General features: G+C 39.1%; 1 protein-coding gene across 2 annotated transcripts; it reads right to left on the bottom strand.

Moving 5' to 3' along the window:
• Positions 1-13318: 13318 nt before the first annotated feature.
• On the bottom strand, positions 13319-25383 carry MSANTD4 (Myb/SANT DNA binding domain containing 4 with coiled-coils). 2 transcript variants are annotated; one of them, XM_037047734.1, is made up of 4 exons: positions 25277-25383; positions 24200-24292; positions 15904-16517; positions 13319-15561 (listed from the first exon to the last, which is right to left on the bottom strand). In XM_037047734.1, exons 3-4 carry the CDS (start codon positions 16363-16365, stop codon positions 14986-14988), a joined length of 1038 nt encoding a protein of 345 aa, XP_036903629.1. In that variant the 5' UTR covers positions 16366-16517; positions 24200-24292; positions 25277-25383; the 3' UTR covers positions 13319-14985. The 2 variants fall into 2 exon arrangements, with proteins under 2 accessions (XP_036903629.1, XP_036903630.1); XM_037047735.1 differs by lacking the exon at positions 25277-25383 and adding an exon at positions 24974-25264.
• Positions 25384-25992: the final 609 nt, after the last annotated feature.

The raw sequence follows: 25992 nt of genomic DNA, 5'->3' as shown, positions 1-25992 counted from the left end.
TATAGAAGGGGTTGTAAAGTATGGGCCATATTGGAAAATATAGCTAGTCCTTATTATTTTTGTGTACTAAATTACCCTCTTTTACAGATCTTGCCTCATTAACAGGTTAATGTCAAAGGTGGAGTGTTTGAATTGGGGAATTAACCATTGTCATAACAGCAACTCATAATAGCAGCATTCTCTGTGATTGTGTTGAAATTTTACTTGACTGTATTTTGTTACATAAAATAATGTGTCCCTTTGGGCTTCTGCCCCCATTTTCATGATTCCATTTAAATCATTTGAAGGCGTTAATAATAGTTTGTGGTAGACAACAAATGAGGAGTATGTCCTTGTTTTCAGCTGGAAATTGTGAAGAAATTTATACCATGTTTATTTACAAAAGGCACCTTATGTTATGAATAGATTAAATTAACATAGAACAAAAGAAGTTGCAAATCATTTGAAATAATAAATAATACTATAATACAAATAAACGTCACAACACCTAGAGATCACAATACTTGACAGAAAGCACAAGTTAGGATTATTTTGGAAGTCTGGTCTTGAAAGATGAGTTGAGTTTTCATAGGTGGGGAAGGCGTTAAGAACCTCATGGATGAGCAGTGGCCCAAAGCTGTGCGTGTCAATGCCTTGTTCACTGAACAGACTGGAGAGAGCACAGGGTGTGTTATCATGGAAGGTAACATCAGAAAAGGTAAAGGACTGATCACTTTGCCTCAGCATTCAAGATTCCCACCCCATCCCCCATTCAATCTCTGTGCTGCAATAAAAGCAATCTGTAAAAAACTTAAAATCTATTAACACACACAGACACACACACACACTGTTCCCTCAGGAAAAATTCCAAGCTCTTAAGCAGAGCAAATGAGTCTCTGTATGACCTAGTTTTTACCTATCTCTTGCCAGACTTCTCTCACCCCACCAAACCTTTCTCCCCAGCAAATGAACCTCAAAAGCAGCACACGGGACACTGCATTTACTATTTTTTTCAGAGTGTAACTCTTTCCTATCTCCTCTTTTCCTGATTAACTCATACTCATCCTTCAGCACTCAAATCAAATTTGACCTGCCCTGGGAATATTTCCATCCATATCCCCTGCATACAAGACTGACTTAGGTGCCCTTTTAATGTTTTCTCCCCATTACTGCACTTACCATACTGCATTGTAATTGCCTGTGTACTTGTCTGTATAACTACTAGACTGTAAGCTCCTTGAGGGCAGGGACTGTGTCTATTTTGTTCACAGTTGTATCCCCAGCACCCAGCACAGTGCCTGGCATATTGTAGGTGCTTAATAAAATATTTGTTGAATGAATAAATGAACTGAATTGAATTAATTTGATTAAGTGGAAGCAGAAAGACACCTTTCCCCATTAACAGTCCCTAGAGTGTGTATTAAGTATATAATGAGCCAAAATGAAGGCTGAAGTTTGCCTGATTTCATGACCTCAGAGCTACCTCAATGAAAGGAGTAGCTAGAAAGAGAAAGAACAAAGAAAAGAAAAGGAAGGAAAGAAGAGGGAGGGAGGGAGGGAGGGAGGGAGGAAGGAAGGAAGGAAGGAAGGAGAGAGAGAGATGACCTAACAAATTTTTTGATCCAATGGAAGAAAATCTATGTAATTGTATTTAACTGTGGAAAAATTCATTTAGATAGAAAGATTGTCATAAGGTAATTAACCCCAAACAGGGCTTTGCTTTGATTTTCACTGAAAGTGCCAGATTCACTGTCCCTGCACTTGCTTTGACATTGCTTCTATTCCTTGGTCTCCGTACCTGTAGACTCTCAACTCATTTCATTTCCCTAAAGCACAGCACATAGTAGGTCTTCAATGTATATTTGTCAGTGCATAAACACAACTGTATATATTAGGTCAATATCAGTGAAAAAAATGTTAAAATAATATTCGCAGAGAACAGAATACTCCTATTGTAACACCAAGTAAGTGCTAGTAGGAATAAGATCTAAATGCAAGTAATATCCAGGAGAGTTTCTGAAAAGACAAGTTAAAATTGGGCAGATTTGTTTTCCTTATTAATATGATGCTCCACGAAAAGTGTGCCTTCTCGTGCACATTCATAAAGAAGTTTTAACTTCAGATAGTCCAGCGTGCTAGAGTACTTAGCATTTGTAAAACAAAATGCAAATGTAATCGATGGTGTGTTTATATATTTTCTAAACAGTATTAGTAGTTGCTTCAAAAAAGAACTGTTCTTTAAGAAAATATTCTGATAATTTATGAAGAGAAAGAGATGATATTTGGACATTGTATCTCAAAAAATAGCAGAGAACTAAGTCACTTTCGTGAAATAAGAACAACCTGCTTTGACTTTATCTTTTGGGGGGGGATGTTGGCAGAGGAATGAAGAAAAATAAAGTTAAGGGGAAAGATGAGATTAAAAAAGCAGAAATTTTGGCCATAGGATTCCCCTGAGTGGTCAAAAGAATTTATGAGAACAGTGATGTTTGACATATCATTTTTTCATTGTTAGGTGTGTAATGTTTGATTTATTCCTCCTTCCCATGACCTGCATACCTCCGAGTTAAATTTTCCCACATGCCACAGACTGGTATTTATGGTTGGATTAAAGTAGGGAGTCAAGGAGAAAATTCTAAGTCCCATGTTTGCGTTGATACTAAGCCAGAAATAATCCTAACAATGTGCCTCCTTTCCACAGAGATGCAGAAATCTGGATTGGGACTCATTCTTCTACATGGCAAAAACAAACTCATTTGTTTTTTCCTAGATCTGAAGAAGATGGTAGGTTAAAAGTAATACAGAATACACAACTGTTTTTTAGCCACCCGTGCTGACTGCAAAGTGCTACAAACAACAAAAAAAGCACAAAACATAGAACATTATTCAATGATACGTAAGATCATTAAATATTCTGTTAAATTATAATGACTAATTCATGGTTTGAGTGAAGCAGTTATGTAGGAGTTTTACAATCCTGTGATCTCAAATACAGAGAAACTGTTTAAGTAGATCATTATGGTTTTCTTCACAGATTTCCTACATTTGACCAACTTCTAAAATTTCTAAATACTTAGGAATGGCTGAAAACTATAGAAAGTTATTTCTGAAGTTGAATATGGGCAATCCATGATTCAATGACTACAGTTATTTCTGAAGTTGAATATTGGCAATCCATGATTCAATGACTACAGTTATTTCTGTAGTCATTGGCAATCAATGATTTAATGTATGATTGAATGAACTGATAGACTACATGAATAAAGGAATGAGTAAATGAAGACTCTCTAAAGAAGTTAGTAATCCTGACTTGTTGACAGTAAGTGCTCAATAAAAGTTTCTGGATTGAAATTTTAAAATGAAATAAAAAATAAAGAAGGTGATCATTGCCTATATAGAAACTTCTGCCAGCACCTTGAGCTAATTTCCTGAATAAATGTGAATACTTTCAACATTTTTTTTAACCAAGAAGGTATTTGGAACAATTTAGGTCATATCTGCTTCCATCTACAGATTTACCTAATCTTCCTCTAGCCACCTAAAACTGTTGCTGTTTCAAACTTCTAGAATGTGAGAATTGAGGAATTCCATTGGCCTGAGACTTTCCCGGAGCCACACTTCCCAACAATATTCTCTTCTTAACTCTAAGCACAATCAAAGACTGTCACCATCATTAATAGAAGACCTCCATTAGAACTGTTCAGAGGTTCAGGATTTTGGGGCCTCAGACCTGCACAAGAGATTTTGACATTTTGATTTGAGTATCACTTGAAACTTTCAACCCATTAGGCCTACATCCATGTCATCGCTGGTCACAGCCTCACTTTGAAATCATCTCAATAATATCTCTCATCCCAAATTTTTCTGCCAATATTTTTATGCACTTCTCATCTCTGTCCCTTTTATCTTCCCACTGCTTCCCTTTCTCCCTGACCTTGCCACCATTCTTATTGCCCTCAATAAAAAGTAAGGAAATTTCCAACATCCTCAACCACTCCCTGGCACGTTGTCCAATCTCCTGATAAACAACAGTCTCTCCAGATTATATCACTTTATATACTACAAATTTCAGGGGGAAAAGGAATGGCAATTCTTACTATTATACCTTTGACACATAAATAACCCTCCCCTCCTTTTTGAAGTGCCCGTCATCTAAATGGTGTCAGAATGGACTGTATACTTGTCCATTTTGTCTTCTGACTTCTATCTCATTGCCTCACATTTGTCAAGGACTATGGCACTTGACTTTTTTTCTTACACCCTAAGTTTTATTATCATCTTGTGTGACTTCGAGATCAATGCAGTTCCTTGATTCCCATTGGTCTTTGTCCCTATCTTATTAAGTCACCCATACCAATAGATGTGTAGCAGGCCATATGATCATTTACCTTATCTTACTCTAGATGATGACTCAGTTCTCTCCTTCCTTTCTTACCCTAGTCACTGAAAGAGTGGCTTTTAATTCCATATTTAACTCCTCAATTTGGCTCACCAAATTGTCCTTCCCAAGGCCACAACAAACATCTTGTATCCATATTAACTAAGCATTCTCAAAATGCAACTAAGCCAATTGTTTCATTTTTTAGTCTTTCTGCTAGTCCTCTGTTTCTTCCTTCTTGGTCTATTTTTTTGTTCCTCCTTTCCCCCAACAAACTTACATGTTGATGTTCCTAAGGGTTGTACCTTGTGCCCTTTCTCTTCTCATAAGACATATTTTACCTGGTAAATCTCACTACTATCAAGATGTCTACAACCACCTATGTATTACTAACCCATAAATCTCTAACTTCTAATCAAGTCCTGTGCATTGAATTTCCTATTGGTCATCTTTTTTTGACTTCTCAGTTACCACAGGTCAAACTCATTTTTCATTTTACATGCCTACTTCTTCTTTAGTTCATGTCTCAGTGAGTGGCACAACCATTTATCCAATCTCCCAAGTTAAAAAAGTGAAAATCATTCTACAAACCCCTTTTCTTTATTACTCTGACCTCCAGTTGATGAACATGTTACATTTCTGGTGTCTCCCAAATATGTCCTTACTCTGTCCCGCCCTAGTCATCCATATTATAACTGACTTAATTCAACAACATAATTGCTCACTGTTGTTACAATTGTCTCCTAATAGTTATCCTTGCTCCTTGTCTCACATATTCCCTTTTGGTCCATTTATTTTATTTTTTCTGTTTAAGGTATGTATGTATGTATGTATGTATGTATCAGCCTCACCCAAAGACATTTTCATTTGCTTTTTCAGAGAGAGAGAGAGAGGAAAGGAAATAAACATCGATGTGAGAGAAGCATGATTGGTCACCTTCGTTTGCAACTAGGCTGGAGATTCCCTCTGGGACTGGGGACTGTGCATATCTGTACTGGGGGCCTCACATGTGTAGACTGGGGATGAACCCACAACGTAGGCATGTGCCCTGACAGGGAATTGAACCCATAAGCTTTAGTTACCTGGCAATGCTCCAACCACAGAGCCACAGGAGCCAAGGCAGATTTTATTTATTTTTAGAGAGAAGGGAAGGGAAGGAGGAAGAGAGGAAAGAAGCATCAATAGGTTGCCTCTCACACGCACCCTAACCTGGGACCAGCCGCAACCCAGGCGCGTGTCCTGATAGGGAACGAAATGGAGCTACCTTCCACTTTTTGGGAGGATGCTTACTCAACTGAGCCACGCCAGTCAGGACCCCTTTTTGTCCATATTCTACATGGCTGTCAGAATGATTACCCTAAAGTACAAATAAAATCCTGTCACCTCTCTCACTAATATAATTCTATGTCCATTACATAAGGCCTATGAACATCTCTAGTATCTTCCCTTACCCACTTTTCACTCCACTAACACCAAATTAATATTCACAGCTCCAGGTGTCAGAATGCTTCCTATTTTTATCTTTCTAAATTTTGACTATTGTTAGCTCTACCTGAAATGCCCCTCCTTCAGACAGAATTTCTAACTATAACCAACAGAACCTACTCTAGTTCAGCTAAGCAGAAAGTAAGTTTATTAATGGATACTAGAGAGTTTTACAAGAACTCTGGGAAAGACAGAGAATCAGGCCTAAAGGCAGAGCCGCAGAGGACAATGCCCAAATTATGTCACTGACCCACGCCCATGCCACGTCCAGCACCCAGTGAACCAATATATCAGAGCAAGGACACTGAACAAGGGACACTGCACTGCTGCCGCTGCTTCTGTTTCTACTGCCTCTGAAGCAGGGCGCCTGCCTAGCAGGCTCTATTATGTTCTCAGTAAATGGGTTCCAGGTGTGGCTTTTTTCCAAGTCAATCATTAGGCAGGAGTATCTAACTGGTGATGCCAACTCACAGGCCTGTGACCTACATGCAAGGGAGAGAGGGAAATATAACACTGGCTTATGCAGTAGGGAAGCGTAAAATAAAGCGAGATATTTGAAAGAAGCTTGAGCGAGCAAAGGTGTAGTATATATATCTCATATTCCTTTATACCTAATTCCTATTCATAAACCAAGAATCAATCTGGAAATCATCTTCTTAGGTAGACATTCCTGATTCTCAGTTTGGAAATCCCTCTTTTTAATTTTCGTATGTCCTGTGTATCTCTCTATACACTAGTTTCAGAGAACAAGGAGCAGTGAAAAGAGCTTTAGAATCAGAAAAAGCTAAATATAAATTCTTGTTATGGTGCTTACTGCTTTGCCTCTGAAAAAAGCCTATTGTTGCGAATGTAAAATGGGAACAAAAGTACCCAGCATTTGGCGCTGCTGTGAAGTTGAGAATGAGTGTCTATAAATTGTTTGTCACAAAAGCTAGTAATAGGAGGTCAGTAAATAAGCTGTTTACTTCATCTTTGTAGCCATGGGTTTCTGCTTATGCCTAGGAAATAAAAAGCTGCAAAAAAAGTCCCTTTCACCCTATTAGTGAAAAAAGCCAAATAATCTACAAAATTATAACTTTCCTTGTGCCAGAAGAGAAATGTTCATGATATCATTTTGGTTACACTGAAGTAGTAGTTTTACTAAAGCAATCTTCAAAAGTGCTGACCTTTTATCAGCACACTTGAAACTAGGAAATCGCTTATTTTTATCAGTTGGTTTAAATGCCTACCCACTCTTTCTAACAAAGGGGAGATAATCTCTCCAACTTCTTGATAGATGACATCAGCCTGAAATATTATTTGCATGTGTAGGTGATTTTTTTAAGTTTAAACTGTTTCCACAACCATTTAAAATTTTATAACTAAGATTATACTCAAAGGCTTCAACAAATCTTTTTTGTCAACAAATGTAACGTTGAAAGTTCCTAAAACGTGAATGGATTTGAATCCTACCAAACTTGTTTGCACCAAGTATTTTAAAATAATGACGCACTGTTTTTGAAGACTGCGCCTGCTTTACTGGAGCAGCCACCCTGACGCTGCCTCGGACGCCCTTGAAGAGCGCATGTGCCCCTGAGGGATGGGAGAATCTAATGGACGTTTCCAAGGACAGAGATTCTTTTTCTGAGGCAGCTATGAGCTCTGCTTTGTAAAGCCTCTCTTCCCACTCCACTTCCCACCCATAGACACCGCAGCAAGACCTTGGCTGAGGTGCAGTGACCTTGGAAATCCCCTGCAGCAGTGTTGGGAGCCTCTTGTCCACCGTGGGCAGTGTGACACTCTTCCCTTGGTTACTACACTAGATGCCCTAAGGACCAGCCTCCTTGGCTTCATTTATACCCATTGGCAGAGCAGCAGGTGCCAGCTGAATCAGCAATGACTACGGGACTTGCCCTCAGAGATATACCTAAGGAGGCAGCTCCTGGTTTGAGGCCCTTCATCACCATGCCTGGAGCTGAGGTGCACTTGCAATCCATTCATGAACACCCATTATGAGTCACTGCCCTACAAGTACAATTATAATTCCAGACGCTAAGAGCAGCCCACGTGACATCCTCCTAAATCCCTCTAACAAATAAAACAGTAACAATGGGGGTGCTGTGTTTGCAGCAAAAACTGTTATGGTTCCTCCGTATCTATTTTTCTATTGGAATAATTGAACCCAAAGCCTCGATTTTTATCTGGGCACATAGCCCACTTCCAAGTTCCTTCTTGTGCCACGATTATGTCACTTCACTGCCACTTGAAAAACTGGATATTTCCTAAGGACATAGCTTACCCTGAGCCCTCTCAAATGAGGCATTTGCTTTCCAATCGAGTCCAAAGGTGGGATGCATGCCACTAGATCATTATTCCTTTTTTATTAAAGTATGTATTTTTACTGAATATGCTACTACAGTTTTCCCAATAGTTCTCCTTTACCCGCCTCCGCCCTGCCCCCTCAAACCTCCAGCATTCCCACCTGGTTAGTTCATGTCCATGGGTTGTACATATGAGTTGAGTTCTGTTTCCTATACCATTTTTCTTCCTCCCCATCTATTTTATGCCTACTGATTATGCTTCTTCTTCCCTGTACCTTTTCCCCACTATTCCTCCCTTCCCCCTCCCCATTGAACTCCCTCTGTGTGATGTCCATTTCTCTGATTCTGTTCCTGTTCTGGTTGTTTGCTTGGTTTTTTTTTACATTTTTTTTTCTTTAGGTTCATTTGTTGATAGTTGTGAGTTTGTTGTCATTTTACTGTTCATATTTCTTATCTTCTTTTTCTTAGATAAGTCCCTTTAACATTTCATATAAGGGCTTGGTGATGATGAATTCCTTTAACTTGACCTTATCTGGGAAGCACTTTATCTGCCCTTCCATTCTAAATGAAAGCTTTGCTGGAAAGAGTAATCTTGGATGTAGGCCCTTTTCTTTCACGACTTCAAATACTTCTTTCCAGCCCCTTCTTGCCTGTAAGGTTTCTTTTGAGAAATCATCTGATAGCCTTCTGGGCACTCCTTTGTAGGTAAGGGCCTCCTTTTCTCTTGCTTCTTTTAGGATTCTCTCTTTATCTTTTAATCTTGGGTAACTTAACGATGATGTACCTTGGTGTGTTCTTCTTTGAGTCCAACGTCTTTGGGACTCTCTGGGCTTCCTGGATTTCCTGACACTCTATTTCCTTCACCAGATTGGGGAAGTTTTCCTTCATTATTTGTTCAAATAAGTTTTCAATTCTTTGCTCCTGTTCTTCTCCTTCTGGCACCCCTATAATTCAGATATTGGAATATTTCAAGTTGTCCCAGAGGTTTGTAAATCTCTCTTCACTTTTTTGAATTCTTGTTTCTTCGTTCTGTTCTGGTTGGATGTTTATTTTTTCCTCTTGTTCCCAATCATTGCTTTGAGTCCTGGTTTCCTTCCTGTCACTGTTGGTTCCCTGAATATTTTTGCTTTATTTCATCTTGGGTATCTTTCATTTGTTTTTTCATTTTTCAACCAAGCTCAATCAGATCTGTGAGCATTTTGATTACCAGGACTTTAAATTTTCCATCAGATAGGTTGGCTATCTCCTCATTGCTTAGCTCTCTTTCTGAAGTTTTGCTCTGTTCTTTCATTCGGGTCATATTTTTTTTTTGTATTGGTGCACCTGATAAGTTGTAAGGGGGTGGGGCCTTAGGTTTTCACCAGGCAGGGCAACCTTCCTTGCTGCTCTGTGGTGCTGCCTGTGGGGGAGGGGCCAGAGAGGGAGCTGTGCGGCTTGCCCGCTCCTCTCTAGTCCCACTTTCCAAAAGACTCTCCTGTGAGACTGGGAGTTTCTCCCACCGTGGCAACCCCTCCCTCCCCCTCCACCATAGCCCACAGTCAGCTCTGAGGCTCAGTTTTACCTTCAGTCAGCCCTGCCTGCCGGGTCTGCAGCCTTAGTGGTTTGCTTGTTCTGCTTGATTTTTTCATTCCTTGGTTGTTGCAGTTCCATGCAGTTTGATTTTCTGGCCCTTCTGGTTGTTTCTTGATCTTAGATCAGTTGTTATCTTTCTTTTGGCTATGCAAAGAAGCAAAGGGTTTCTACTAATGCCTCCATCTTGGCTGGAACTTGCCTCCTTTACTTCCTAAAAATTCAGCTCCATTGGAGCACATGCCTTATGATTATATCATCTTTATCTCCACTTATTCCAACCAACAACCATCTTCCTTGCCGTGTCTCATGCACTTAAGAGATATTTTGGCTCCTGGCTTTCCCTTCATTTATATTCTTGTCACCATTCTTAGTGATTTCAGTAATGGACCTAGAGAAGTCATCTAATTTGTGGCATCTCTGGTCCTTGCCCTCATCTCCATGGTCCTCTTTCCAGCACACGGTGCTGCTGTAAGTCATGCAGTCTGTTCTGCACTCTTCAGAGGCTATAAGGAACACCACACCCTGCAGACTGCTGTGGTCCTCCAGAACAGACAGGTGCTGTTCCTTCGTGATGAGCTGCCAAACTAAACAGCTGTGGAAATACCTAACCTCGGACCTTTTGTAGAATTATAAATTACCTTATTGATTGGGCCATTTAAGGTTAGTTTTATACTTAATTGCAATCAAAGGCATTCTAAATGATGCAAAACATAGGTGAAACAGATGTATCACTCATTATTAAGTAAAACCCAAATTTGCATTAATACAAAACATCTCCTTCACTGGAAATGAGGGATTGGAAGTAGTGCGTGAGTTCAAGTGAAACAATGTTGAATTTGTTTTGACAATGGAAATGAAAGTGTACAGAATAAAAGCTTTAGAGGTAAAGTACACAAAACAACATGATTTGATTTCTGTGTGAAAATCAGGGATGAGTCAAAGATGAATGTCAGGCTTCTAGCTTGAAGACCTGGGAGAAGGATGTTATTATTTAATGAGTTCAACGTTGGATGCATTGAGTTTAAGGCATCTGCGAAACACTTGAAAAGAACAGAATAGAAATCTGGGTTAGAGGTTTGACTTGGAGAGTCAGTATATAAACATTAATTGAGGCCATTGGAATGGCTGAGCATCCGGCTGAAAAGTACAGAGCTATAGTTGCCAAACCTCAGTGTGCATGTGAGTCACCTGAAGAATCTGCTTAAAATATAAATTATTGAATCCCATCCCATTTTCTGATTCAGGTAAGAGTGATGGTGAGTTTTTTGTTAACTTACTTAATAGAATCTATCCCACGCCACTCTCCTACCTTCCAGTAGTTACCAGCAAGGACATTCCTTGGCTTATAGTTGCATTACTCCAATCTCTGAATAACTTTGCACAGGGTCCTTCCCTGTGTGTGTATTCCCGTATCCACATCTCTCCCTCTCATTCAGGCATCAGTCATTGGTTTTGGGCTCCACCCACATCCAGTATGACCTTAACTTGATTACATCCATAAATACTATTTCCAAATAACATTACATTCACAAGTACCTGATGTTCAAATTTCAACCTATTTTGGGGGGAGATAGTTTAACCCACAACACACAGTTTTGGAGAGTGGTAGAGGGTAGACTAAAGAACCAGAGTAAGATTGGCAGAGTGTTGAGCCCAGAGTGCTTGTGAATCCAGAGTATCACCAATCTGCCTGGATATGTGAATTTGGGAGGGGAGCTGGACTTCAAGTGCTGAGGATAATAAACACTTGCAGTAAGCTGGGAGGCTTGGGGATTGTAGTTACTGAGCTGGTGTTTGAATTAGTTATTATAGAGGAGAGGTAGCTTGACCCAGAATACTGAGACAGAACAAGCGATTGAGGTGAAGTGGAGATGGAACTGGATATGAACACACAGAACTAAGTGGCCAAACCTTTCAGGGATTCTTCATCTGGACACTAATATTACGTGGGAACTTCCTAGGATGACCAATCGTAGACAGATAACTCAATGAATGAGTGTGACTGAGAACAGTAATGAAAATACAGTGATTTGGGGTGTCTACCTCAAAAATGCAGGGCTTTTTCTTTGTTCCATAAAGGAATGAAGGAGCAATGATCTGGAAATAGCATAGAAAGCAAAGAGAAACTAAATCCAACAACTGATCCTGAGTCTCAGAGGAGGGCACCAGAGTATACAGTGAACATATATGAATTAAAATACTTGTCACTCTTTTTACATGTAGAATTACCAAGAGAAACATTAGATCTAGGCCAGGACATAGATCATCTTTAATGTGAAAGAGAATCCTCCAAATAGTAGTTACCTCAGGGAACGCAAGGCCATGCCAAGTTCACTTCTGGTGCAAGGGGACACAGTGCATCCAAAGACAGACTCACATGATACACATGTGGATGCCACAGACACTCCTATGGTTCAGGAGCAGCGCTCAGACAAGTGGGGAGTGAGTCCTGAGTTGAGCAGACTGATGTTGACTTTAATGTATTTATTCAAAAACTCCCCAAGGAGACCTTGGAAGATACAATACCAGTTTTATATGCTAAAATATTCCAACTCTATTCAGCAGAATTCATTTTAATATTTTTAAATTATGATAGAGAATGGTAGAAAAGATAGTCTCTAGATCTGAAAAAGCTTTGCTCCATTGATTGTCACGCTAAGATAGAAAACAGAAAGATCAAGGATGAAAGCAACATGATCAAAGAAAAAGGGAAAAAGTAGTGGAGTAGTTGGAGAGCAGCTCAACAAGCATTTAATTATCTTGGTAAAAGAAAATCTTAAACAAAGCAGGACTTTGTACTTGCTACAAAAAGAAATGGGAAACTAATTTCAGATAGGATACATTTGTATTATCTTTAAGCTTTCTAGTTTTAAAATGCATTTTCTTCTTATTATTATCGCACACACAGTGAGTTAAGGAGGGCATATATATTCAATGTAATAGACAGAACAGTGAGGCTCAGAGACACCTTACTGCCCTGCATCACCCAGCTGAGAAAGTGAAGCTGGGACTGGACCTGCAATCTTTCCAATGCTCTGCTCCTCTTCCCCTTCTTCATGCCCTGTTTATTTTCACAACACAACAAAAGCAGTATTTGGGGAAAATCTATTCTGGAAAGTGTCATACAGGGAAGAATAAGAAGGAGCCGAGACAGAAGACTGCTGAAATACACCTTGCAAATGCCACCATGCTAAGGACTACACGTGAGGTTGGAGAAGGTTGATCTGAAACATTGAAAGACACGATAGGACTTGTTCAACAACTTGGGTAGAATGAGGAAGGCAAAAAGCTATGAAGCATAGGCAGGCCAAGTATCATTCAGCGTATTTTACAGATGAGGAAGTCAAATCACAGGGCAAGTTAAATGACTTTCACAGGTAGTAAGTGGCAAGTAAGTTAATTATCAAGGCAGTTTCCGTTCTTATAAAAAGTAGGGATAAGATGACTTAGCCCAAGGGTTGTTTTGAGGAATAATGTATGAAAAGCACACAGCACAATGCCTAACGCAAATGTTAGGTCCCCCACCCCCATTCATCATAATATGGCTCTCTTCCAGGCTCAAACCTCATAGCCCACAGAATCACTTGAAATAAGCTTTCAGATACTTAGTGTAGGGAAATTTTATTTCTAGGGTACAAGCATTTATTTCAATTATAGAAAAATAACACTATTTCAAAGTCAAGGTAACTAAACAGAAGTATCTTTTTTCCTGGTATACCCATACTCCAATATCACATATGATTTCAAGACGTTCTTAAATTAACAAGGAACGAATGCAGATCAAGGTAGTATCTGTCAACAGAAGAGATGTATTAAAGCTACATACCTATCAGCCCTGGAAATCAGAAAGTACAAAGTGATCTCGTGCAGTGATTCTCAACTTTAGTGTGCATTAGAATCACCTGTATTGTGGAAAAGCACCTTCAGGGGATTGAAGGCAAATCACCAGGTTAAGCACGTCCTTGGTCTCAGAATAAGTACCAATGGGACTGAAGATAAAAACTCTGTTCCTCAGGAAGGGACAGAGACAAACTACACAATACATGAGATCAGCCTCTTATTCACTGTGCAACTTCTCTGAGCCTCACATTAAGGAGTAAGAGTGGGTGCTATTCTCAAGAATTGTTCTACAGATTAGGCCAGACAGTGCATGGTAAGTGCTTCCCTAATTCATAACACACAACTACTGTCATCACCATCATCATCATCATCATGAATCAGAGGCCATTCTCCCCCTACCCTCCCCCCAAATAGCTGCTATTACTTATCGTAAAAATCAAATAACCACCATTGAGTTCAAGCTCATGGACTACTGGTACCATTTCCTTAACATTTTCACTAGCTTCAACCCATTCACTCACCTGAAGATTTCAGTACATGGTTGAAAAGACAAGTTTTTTTTTTTAATCTAAGCTATAAAAATGGATTCCCAGAAAAAAAGGGAACTAAAGCTTAAAAAGTATATGTTGCTTCTAAAGCATCATTACTTAGATGAATGAACTGCTTTTCAAAGTGACTCTTGCAGTGAGTCGCTTTTTTGGACAATCTCTGATGTTCCCTCTATTGTTTTCTGAACTGGGTTATAGATAGAAACATGGAAATAAAATACCTATAATCTTCACCACTTCCTAAATTCTATCTACTACACAGTAATGTTTCATAGTTAAAGGTTTTTGGCCATTTAAGTAACTACCCACATAAATATCTGAGGTTTTAATATTCTGAAACTCTAAAACAAAGCTATAGAGGTACACAGTCAGGCTGGGGTAGGGTTTCTCACCCTCAGCAACACTGACATTTTCAGTGGGACAATTCTCTTTTGTGGGGGTTGTCCTTCGCACTGCCAGACCAGGTCTTTACCCACCACATACCAGCAGCAACCCACCCTGCTTCCCAGTGTTGAAACCAAAAACGTCTCCAAGTGTCTTCTGGGGGCAAAAATCACCCCCCACCTGACAACCAATGAGCTAGAATTTTACAGACATAATTGTAAACTCTGAGTACACAGATTATACACACTTATGTAATTTCACTAATATAAGGAGTACAACACAATAGTTCCTGCTGTACTGTTTACACTAGGGCACATGTTTTTATATAATATACTACTTAAGTATATAGTTACCCAATATAACTAACCACCTTTTCCTACTGAAAACACCGACATTAAACAAGGGGGAAAAACAGCTAATCCTGTGACCATTTTCATATTATTTGACATGGAGAAAAACCTACGGTTTACAAACATTTGTTAATGGAGAACTACAGAAATCACTGCAAGTGTCCTTCCTTCTGAATTCGGAGTCTCTCTTTCTCCACTTGTAAGCGCTCCTTTTCAATCTGCAGCTTCTCTGATTCAAATTTCAAAAACTGTAGCCTATCTTTCTCCAGTTGCAAGCGTTCTCTCTCAAGTTTTAACTTCTCTGCTTCTATGTCCTGTGGCTGAAGTACGGACTTTTCCCCCTGACCCAGTTCGTTTTCCGAAGACGGCCTCTCTGAGTCCACGATCCGTAACCTCCACTTCTCCCTGGCGATCTGCAGCCGCTCCTTCTCCAACTGCAGCCGCTCGTGCTCCGCGTCTAAACGCCGCAGCCGCTCCTTCTCAATCTGCAGCCGCTCCTTCTCCACCTGCAGTCTCTCGGCCTCGAGATCCAGCCGTCGTTTTTCGAGCTCTAGCTTCTGCTTCTCGATGTTTACAAGCAAATGGGGCTCATCGTAGGCAGACCTCGACGGTGCTGAGTTTAGAGTGAAAAACTCATCAATGTGGGGGAAATCGGGAAGTTCATTTTCCCTCCTGGAATCCGGTATGACTGATGAGAGTATTTCTTCCTCCTCCTCAATTTCAAACTAAAAAAAAAACAAGAACAATTTTCAGTATTATTTCTATTTCATGGTTGTTAATTTATTTAAATATTCCTTAAAAGCCTTTTGTACTGAGGACATAAAACCATTCACTCTGAATTTTGAATATTTACAATGAATTAGCTGATATCACTAACATATAATCAAAAGAAGTATATTTAGGTAAAAAGATGAATGATATAAAGAAAAAACAGACTGACTTTATATGCTAGTTCTAAGTTAGCCTGAATATCTGGGAACTTCTTAACTGCTCTGGCACTATAATTAACTTGCACCTCAGAACTGAAGATATTAAATGAATAAAAGGGCTCACAGGCCAATACTTACTTCAGGACTCTGGGGATCTCTTTCTTCCTCTTCCACTTTGACCTCAGTCAGGGATCCCCCTGCATCCCTAAAATCCGCCACATTTTGCCAATCAAAATTTGTATCATTTCGGAATCCAATCTTTTCATCTATCTCTTCAGTAAGAGAGTCATCTAAATCGGATGAGGGAAGGGGAAACCCAGAACCAACCAGCTTAATGTTCGCCTTCATCCTCTTTCTCTTCATAAGTGCTCGCCAGTCAAGGTACCTTCTCTTCACTTCTGTCCCGGTCCTCTGCTCTCCCTCCCCCACAGCATTCACACACTGCGCAATCTCCTCCCAAGCCATTCGCTTCATCACGTTAATTGTTGTATTGAGCTGCTTGGAAAAAATGACTTCTTTCCTTTTTGTAATTTCCTTCAAAAGAGTCTGAGTTTCTTGAACACTAAAATTGCTTTTCCTTTTCCTTTTCAACTGCTTCATTTTTCTAACTTAAATGCAGTTTTTACTGTACGAGATGTGACAAGAGTTTGAGGAACGCTACAAAGTACAAAAATCAAGGACAATCCCTTGTTGGCCCTTTGTTTAAATCAGAGTTTTCTGTCCATTAGTAGCAAAGGCAGCCTGGATAATTCCTAAAGAGAAAAAAGTAAAAATAAATCAATCCATAACATCTGCAATGTACCTCAACATAATAAGGTATATATATATATATACCTTATATATAAGGTATACATATAGTTTTTTAAATATTTACTTATTTACTTTTTAGAGGGCAGGGAGGGAGAAAGAGAGGGAGAAAGAGAGGGAGAGAAATATCATTGTGTGCAACATCAATTGGTTACCTCTTGTATGCGTCCCAGTTAGGGACCAAACCCAAAACCTAAGCATGTACCCTAATCTGGAATTCAACCAGAGACCCTTCGCTTTGCAGCAAGATACTCAACTAAGGAGCCTTACCAGTCAGGGAAATATACCAAACTTTTTTAAAAAAACATCTCTAAATATGGCTCAAAACTCCCTGCCAGCACTGCCATCTTCTCACCTGGGCTGCTGTAATGATTCCTAACTAGTTGCCAATGTCCGCTCTTAATCTACTTCCCACTTCTCCAGCTCCTTCTCCCACCCTACTCTCCTCAGTCTGTCCTCTCCATTCCCACTACTCTGGCCTTCTTTCAGTCACTCACTTTGGTCCAGCTCCCTCCCTCTTCAGTGCATTTGTACACACTGTTCCCTGTGCCTAGGAAGTAGACTGTCTCCTTCTTGGCCTACTAATTCCTCCTCAAGCTTCAGCTCCCAGATTAGACATCCCTTCCTCAGGGAAGCCTTTCCTGATGCATCAAATCACTCTAACAAAAGTGATGACTACAAACCTGCCTTTCTTTTCTTGTCTAAATGTCACATTTGTGCTGACATAGGGCCAAGGGTCTCTCTATTCCCCACTGTGCTAGAAGTTTCATGAAGGTGGCAAGGTTTCTGCCCACCATGATCTTCCCAGAGCCTCGCAGAATTTCTGGCACATGGCAGGCACAGCAAAATTTCACAATGAGGGAATGGGCTACTTTGCCAGAATCATCACTAGTTTGAGATATCAAAAAGAAAAATCCAGACTCTGGAGAATAATTTTAGAGGAACACTGAAAGGCTGTGCTACAAAATCAATAAAATTCAGAAACAACTTTAAAGCAATGTAATTTGGTCAAAGAAATGGCAATTACTTATATTCTATTATTTCCCAAATAATTAAAACTCATTTTTATGTTAAGCCTACACATAAACTCTAATCTTGGAATAAAATGTCCCAAAACAATAAAAGTACTGGAAGGAAACAACAGAATTAAAGGGGTATCATAAAAGTGGCAAGGATTTTCCCCAGCCATTCCACCTAATTAATCTGTTACAGAAAAAGATCATCAATTACAATAGAAAATATATATACAATTCTTAAACCTTGTGGAGACCAACACATGTTTTCATTGTTTGCCACTGAAATTCTGTCCCTCAATGTTCACCAAATCCTCCCCCTCCTTCAATCCAAACCACCTAAACAAGAGCTCCTAACACCAAACAAAACAAATTGAATACTATATTTATTTCCAATTAATGCTTGTAATTATTTGCCTTTCTCTGAAGAACTCCTCAGAACTTTGTCATGTCCTACCTGGGGTGTTCAAACTTTTGGTGCCCCTGGGCCACACTGGAAGAAGAAGAGTTGTCTTGGGCCACACATTTAATACTAACAGAACTAATAAGCAAAAAAAAAATGTATTAAGTAAATGCATGATTTTGTGTTGGGCAGGATGCTGCAGGTTGGATACCCCTGGTCAGACCAAGCCGTTTTAATAGCAAAGCTGAAGATCATGATACAGGCAAGTAAACGGTACTTGGATATGCCATGAAATTAATTTTAAAATATTCATGTCAAAATTTTAATATAAACTCTGAATGAGAAAGATCCTCTTGTAAACACTTGTCTTAGATGGATGCAAGACAGAATGCTTCTCCAATTTCCAGCACTCATACTGTCAAAGCATCAAAAAGGGTACACACACCTGAAACTTGTTAGAAAGGTAAATGTTTCAAGCCTGCCCCAGACCAACTGACTCAGAAACTCTAGGGGTAGGATCTAGTAATCTGTGCTTCAGTAAGCCTTCCAGATGATTCTAATGCATGCTAAAACTTGAGAATCATTGTGCTAGACTCACCCCAATAAAAGGCAATGCTTAACACACCTGAATCTCTTGGACAATTTGATTTCAAGCCTCAAACAAGTGCATGTGATTGGCAGAATCTACAGCACAGCCTAAATCCTTCATTACAATGGTGATGGACATGTGGTTTTCTGTTCTAGCCTTTGCATTATGGGAAGGAACAGTATGAAGCTGGCAAAGATGTTTAGTAAATCTTTTCCTTAGAAAAGAGATTTTAAAAGTAGGTAATGGGTGACAAGGGCTCAGAAAGAGTAAGGGTTTATGCACATAAACCATGTTTTTTACTTCAAATTCACCCACTGATCACTGTGCCAGAGCTGATTTTTCCTCCCCTACAGAATGTGAGGGCCCTTCCAGTTCCATCGCTGTGTTATCATAAACATTTCCTACCACCATTTCCTACCATACCAAATATGCACTAAATTTCATGTCCTGTCATTTAATCCCCACCACAAAACTGAGTATGAATACTAGCATTTGTAGTTATAAAATAAGATTCAAAGAAGTTAAATAATTTGCACACCTCACAGCCAGTTAAATGATGGAACTAACATCCATGTTCCCTTAGGTCACACCTCCTTCCACTTTATAAGCAGCTCGTGATCACTAAATCTTAGAAATCTGTTGCTAAATTTTGAGATTCAAGTCTTTTAGTAGATTCTGTTCTTCAAAAAGAGCATTCTTATGTATGCAGCAGGTTTAGATAAGGCCTGTGTATTGGCAGAAAAACACCTCAAAGCTTCAGCTAGTTAGGTTTCACTCCACACTGGTTTGTAACATTGGCCAATTCAAAAATTTTATCAATGTGAAAAATATTTCTCTAGTAACTGACAATTCAAATAGTATCTTCTCCTAAAGCAAGATATAACAACTGAGTAAGGCTAACTAAATTTAATTGAAAAAATGCACAAATATTTTTAATCATTGTTTGAGTCTCTTCCGTTTAGGACTTAGAAGAGGACACAAATTCCTTATTTCTAAACTCAAATAAAAAGGTATTTTATATGATTTCACTAAACTTTTTATACAATTTTTCCTCTTAAAGTTCACAGTACTCTTTAACTGATTCTGTATGTATCTAATTAACATCAGCAAAAATATGCACATCGCTCTTTTTGTTTCCAGTCACTCACGCATAACCATCTCCTGATCTGCCACTTGCTGCTGAAATAGAGGTCAGAGAGAAGTTTCAACACAGCAGAATATGAACTTTTGAAAAATCACTGTCAATGTCACACTCCCATAAAAAGGGCAAAGCATGCAGAAACAACAAAATTGGTTTGCAAGCAAACCAATCCTAATGTAGACTTCCAAAATTTCCCAAAAGATATTTAATAAAATTGAAATCCACTAAATTGGAACATATCAATAGCAGCACTTTTGATCTTGTCTTAGGTAAATACTGCACTTAGAGTCAAATATAAGCCACTAGACTATTAAGTTAATGTTTTCATAAATTAAATGCATCAAAAGAGACAGAGTGTTTAGTGGTTATGAGCACAAAGTTAGACTTTCTGGGTTAGACCTGGCTCTCCATTTCCTGGCTGCATGGTCTTAGTGACTTAACTTCCCAATGTACAATTTCATTTGTGAAGTGATAGTCTCACTTCATAGAGATACTATGGATTAAAGTATTTACTAAAAGACAGAACAGTTTGTGGCACACTCTAAGCAAGTCACGTTACGTTTTCGATATAGGACAGAAACCTATGCTTGAACAAGAATTAAATAAAAATTATATTAAAAAAAAAGCAAACTCTTAAAACAATTCTGAAAAAGGAAACAGGAAGGTCACAATAATATTGGTATTATTGTTATTTATTGGTTCTAGTTCTTCAGATAAGTGGTAGGTCCATGGGTCTTTCATACTTCAAAACATATATGCAACAATTAGGGGTATGTTGGAACCTGTTGGTGTGAGCTGGCAAAAGCCAAGTGTGCGCATCCCTTCCCAATTCCACGTCCAATGATGTCATGTTGGAAGCTATAAAAACTGGCCAAAATGGCTCTATTTACACCACAGAAATGGACAAATGTTACAAACTAGAACTTACTTTGTTCAGTGGTCAGGGTGCTTGTGTACTAGTACACTTATAGCTAATTATTTTTGTACATCTGAAATGTTGCCTAATAAAAATTAATCAAGTTCAATGTTTTAACATCGGATCCCAACTCAATTTACTGAACATTCTTGAAGATTTGTAATTTTAGAGGGACACATCCACTTAGCACTCTGGCCTAATATTCCTTAGTATTATAATTCAAGTGTTCAAACAGGCTGCATAAGTATTCAGCTTTCTTCCAGAGGAGACCAAAGAATCCTCATGAGGTACAATGTTTATGAGCCACATAAAAAAATAACTGAAGCAAACTGATTTATAAATAATTAAACCAGCCCAAATATGCTTTTCATTAGTATGTATACTGCAGTGTACCTCAAGGAATTACTGAATCCAAAACTTGACTTTCTGCTTCCCCAACAACTGCTCCACCACTATGTGGATGTGAGGCAGCCCCCAAGACAGCACTCAATACATGCCACTGTGCCTATCAAGTAGGAGGTAAAAATAGAGCTTAAAATAAGAAGGTGATTGGGAAAGAGTGAAATGTGAAACAAAATAACAAGGAAAGTAAGGTAGCAAAACTAAAACTTCTATAGGTGAAGCATATGCTTAGACAATCAGCCCAAATTGATATAGGCAGGAAGCAGCTTACGAAGATTAAGTAAAAACTTTACACAAATTACCCACCCTATAACATCGCCAAAGAACATAACAGTCAACAAGTCATACATAATCTGAAAAGGAAATTTTAAGTAAATGGTTTATATTGCTACTTAGGCAGTAGCAATATAAAGGCCAAGGATGAGCAGGTTATTGGATACATTTTTAAATGGAATCAGCAGGCTAGATGTCCTTAAAAATAAAGGAGTTCAAGGCATATGAAATTAAATACTTACGATGTTTTTTTGGATGATTTTTTGTTTCCAAAAAATATAAAAGGTCTCAGACTATTTAGTTTATTGAACCATTTACAAAGCACTATCATATTTTTAAGGCAAAAGCATGGGAAGTACAAATACCCATCAATAGGGGACTGGATGGACGAATAAACTACACCATGGCCACATAATGGAATACATGTGATAAATGCCACATGATAGAATGAATATGGCTTAACGCAACATTATTCCTGGGCAAATGCTAGAATTAATGCAAGCCAACAAAATCAGAAAGGAGTATGTATGTATGTCTAGGTGTATGTACAATCAAAGAAGCTCCATTCTCAACTTCAGAACATTCCCAGACAGAATTTGCTTCTGCAACAGGTTACGGCATCTGCCCCGCCACCAGCCAGCTCTGGGGTCACACACCGTCATTTCCGCCTCAGCCACAGAGCGGTTTGGGAGGCCAGAGTACAATGGTTTTATTTTACTTTCGGGTGATTTAACATTATGTTACAAGTATACTTATGAGGATTCTTATTATAGAAACATACACTTTTTTAAAGCCCCACAAATATCCACAAATCATTGACGACTTAAAAAAAAGCAAAATACGCACATCTGGTTAGAAAACCTATATAAAGGTACAAAACAAAGTGGAAATTTCTCTCTACCACCAATGTAATATTAATGATTTCCTGGGATTCCAGAAAATCATACATTTGTAACAGCACACATGTACTCACACTGATAAGAACACACATCATGTATTACATATTACATGAATACATATCCATTCCATTCACATATATAACTTAAAAAGCAGTGACTGCTAAAATGTAGAGATGTAAAAGTATACAGAAGTGAAAGAAATCACTGAAAGCAGAAGAATATAATGTCTACAAATGATTCTATAAAGGAAATCAAGAGTCAAAGAGGGAATCATAAATACAAAAATTTACCAGCCTCTACAATCAGAAATAATCAAGAAATAAAGAAAAATGATGAAATTCTGAAGATACTGCTAGAGCAGTGTCTCTCGAACTTTATGTTTATGAATTGCCTGGCGCTCTTCTTAAAATAAGATTCTGGTTCAGCAGGTCTGGAGGGGGGCCAGCAATTCTACATTTCTGACAAACGCCTACATGATGTTAATGCTGCTGGTCCTTGAACTACACCTTGAATAACAAGGATCTACACTAGTATAACACTATCCAATAGGAAAATGTGATCCACATATGTAATGATAATTTAAGTTTTTTTCTAGTAGCCACAGTAAACCAAAAAACAAACGGTGGAATTACTTTTAACCCATATTTATTTAACCCATATATTCTTAATCCAATTAAGAATCTCACAAGGCTGAAGATATAGTAAGTCCTCAACAAACACCAGCTATTATCCATCTTCTATTCAAGTGTTTGTACACAGTAAGTGAATATTTCTTCACTGAATAAATAATGCAAATATAAGAAAGGTACAAGAGAAAAACTAACAAAATACACTGGTGTTAAAAAAAGTAAAAATTTTTGGTGGGATCAAGGATATTGTCAACAGAAATATGCATTTGATTTGGATCTTATAAAACAAATAGATTAATGAGGGACAGAAATAAAAGGGAAAAAGTAGGTCAGGGCCAAATGTCAGCATATTTTTAAGGCTGGCTCAGTAAGATTCTGAACTTTGCTAGTAGAAAACGTACTACAAGAGGCAAATATATGTGAAAATTCACATATTTTTGAAATTCAAGCAGAATACCTTTTATATGGAGGTAATCTTATACCATAACATATAAGTATATAATAATAAATGATTACAGCTGTCAAGAGAATCCTAATTTATGCAGACATCCACCATCACATTTTGCTGCTCTTAGACTATGAGATCAATTTAGTAATTGGACTGTTGCAAACTTGTTGGTACCTGGCAGAAATAACAGTCCTCTTAAAACTATGCCTGAGTCAACATATTTTTTAAATTTGGGCAGCAGTCAATGTTATTTCCATGTCCTATTTTTTCCAACAATTTGAAACTCCATTCTACCTCACGAAAGTGGTATCCCTTTGTCCCTGCTTGTTCTATGCTAAACTGATGGACTATTTCATTAACCAAATGCACTTTAAGACACAGTTTTAACCTGAGATTAATACGAGGTTGTATCTTAGATTTCTAGTTAGTCATGACTTGTGTACAATTCCTTTGACAGCTTCTGATTAATGTTAGAAAGTACCAAAATGAATGCACCCTGAGTTTAAATTTGGCAGCTATGCTTAGAGGGATAGAAAGTAACCTTTATTTCCAGGAATATGCTTTTTTCCTATCCTCTTCTTTACATTTTAATACTCATAAAACAGAGCTTGGGTTTTCTGTCATCTTTTACCCAGTATTTTACTTAAATATTTGTTGAGCTGCTACTATATGCCAGGTTAATATTCTTGGTGCTGGGGCTATAATGCCTCATAACGTGTTAAGATGCTCTTTTAGGTGTTGAATACTATCCCTTTTATATTGGTGGTCATCCATACCTTTACCAAAGGTAGTTGCAGCTGCTAAAAATTTATAGAGCTTCCATGCCCAATCATAGAGAACAGCCATTTTCCCTAATCCCATTTCACAGTCATTCTTTACTGGGTGCATATGAGTATAATAAGTAGTTCACTTACGTAATCCTTATGAAGATGATGTACCTCCAACTGCATATCATATAACCAGGCAACTTTTTTTTCAAGAACACTGGAGAATGAAGTTCCTAAATACTGTATAAAACAGGATTAAAAGGTCAGAATAAGATCAGGGTCCAAAGGCAGTAAATCCTGGGTCCAAAATAAATGGGGGGGGGGGGGTAAATTCATTAGGCTATCGAAGAAGAAAAGCATCACAAAATCTATGCGATCCCCCCCTGCCACCTATATTCTTAAAGGACAGCGACTTTTAACCCGCGTGCTGGCACAATGGTTTGCAGCAAGAATTTTTAAAATATGTAATACCTGACTATGCAGTCAAGGGCACTGATCTCTTTTCCCTTAGATTCTCAAATTAAAACAAAAAAGAGAGAGAGAAAAGAAAAGAAAAAGAAAAGACAACAGCCGCCTGGTGTGAATGAATCAAAATTATATCTACTTTTTTTTTGGTCAGGTGAGCAAAAATATGTATTTTTATTTGCTACACAATTCTGATAGTTTATATGTACCATGAGATGAAAAAGGCTGAAAATCGCTGTTGTAGGAAATTAACTTCCCTAATAAAATGCTCTTTCCTAAAACTTGTGGTGGCTAAATAAAGTTTACTTAAGGTCGCCAGTTATCAGATTAATGAAGCATCCTTCACTCTCTCCTTGCTGCTTCCCTTGGGACAGCATAGCCACAATCTCTCGGGAAAATGCAGAAAAACTGAATTTCCAGGAGGCATCCCAGGATCAGTGATCAGGGGGAGCGCACCTGACTCGATCACAACGCTGCGTCTGCACCTGGTGGGAGAGGAGGCAACCAGCAAAGAAAATCCTCTCTGTGGACTCTGAATTAGAGTCCCCATCAAGTGTTAGCAAACTTCTGCAGTCCTGTTTCAGCATCATGGGCCCTGCCCACCCCCACCAGGTCAGGCTGCAGCCCCGACTGGTACATCTCCCTAGCGTATTAGTCCAGATACGCCGCAGAGCCAGAGCGCGAAGCTGTGTTGCGGGTAAGGGGACAGCCACCTGCCGCTGACCCCGGCCGGACCTTCCCCGCTGCGAGGGCACCCACCGTTCAGGGAGCCTCCGCGTCCTCTTTGACAGAGACGTACACCTGCAACCCTGCGGCACCACCGCCCGGTAGCCTCTAAGGAGATAGGAAAAAAGATGCTTCATTGATTCCCCGCCCCTCTACTCGCCCGCCCCCTTGCCACCTCCTATTGGGTGGCGCGGCTGCAGCTCTTTTGATTCGCCTCATCCATTGGCTCCTTTGGTACAGCCTTTCTGGCTGACGGCCCGCCTCAGATCTGGCCTCACAATGGGAGTCGAATCCCAAACCGGTTCCGGGTTAGTGCCCTGGATATTCCTGCCCCTTGTGATTCGCGGCTTCCGCTATGCGCTCAGTCTTTGGTGCCCAGCCGTGTCAGTCAAGTGTGCCGTGGCAAAGGATTGGACCTTTACGATCAGCCTGCTGTGTTGCTCTGCCTGATTGGGACACTGGCTGCTCCATCTCCAAACTCTGCTCTTGTCCTTGACCCTCAACTTTTAAAAGGATAAAGAGGAAGTGGGACCTTGGCGTTGCTTCCACTGGTTCCTATCATAGCATCTGCTTAGTTAACTGCAACTAGTTTGTCCTCAACCATTTCTTGAGGCTTCCCTACCCAAGGTCACTGGTGATTTCCTTACAGATAAATCTAAGCATCACTTCTCAGCCCTTATCCTACCTGACTCCTCAAAAAAACATTTTGACGTTGACTATGTCTTCATTGTTTTCCATAATGTATACTT

The sequence above is a fragment of the Sturnira hondurensis genome, unplaced genomic scaffold (genome assembly GCF_014824575.4).
Source record: "Sturnira hondurensis isolate 20B ecotype Veracruz unplaced genomic scaffold, ASM1482457v3 Scaffold0006213, whole genome shotgun sequence".
Classification (NCBI taxonomy): domain Eukaryota; kingdom Metazoa; phylum Chordata; class Mammalia; order Chiroptera; family Phyllostomidae; genus Sturnira; species Sturnira hondurensis.
The sequence above is the reverse complement of the archived record's forward strand: the minus strand, read 5'-3'. Positions and strand labels throughout refer to the sequence as shown.

What these genes read in the sequence shown, in the direction of transcription:
- MSANTD4 (XM_037047734.1), bottom strand. Translation starts at nt 16,365, where the DNA reads ATGAAGCAGTTGAAAAGGAAAAGGAAAAGCAATTTTAGTGTTCAAGAA. An exon ending in GAGATCCCCAGAGTCCTGAA is followed by an intron (nt 15,562 to 15,903) that starts GTAAGTATTGGC and finishes TTTTTTTTTTAG; the next exon opens with TTTGAAATTGAGGAGGAGGA.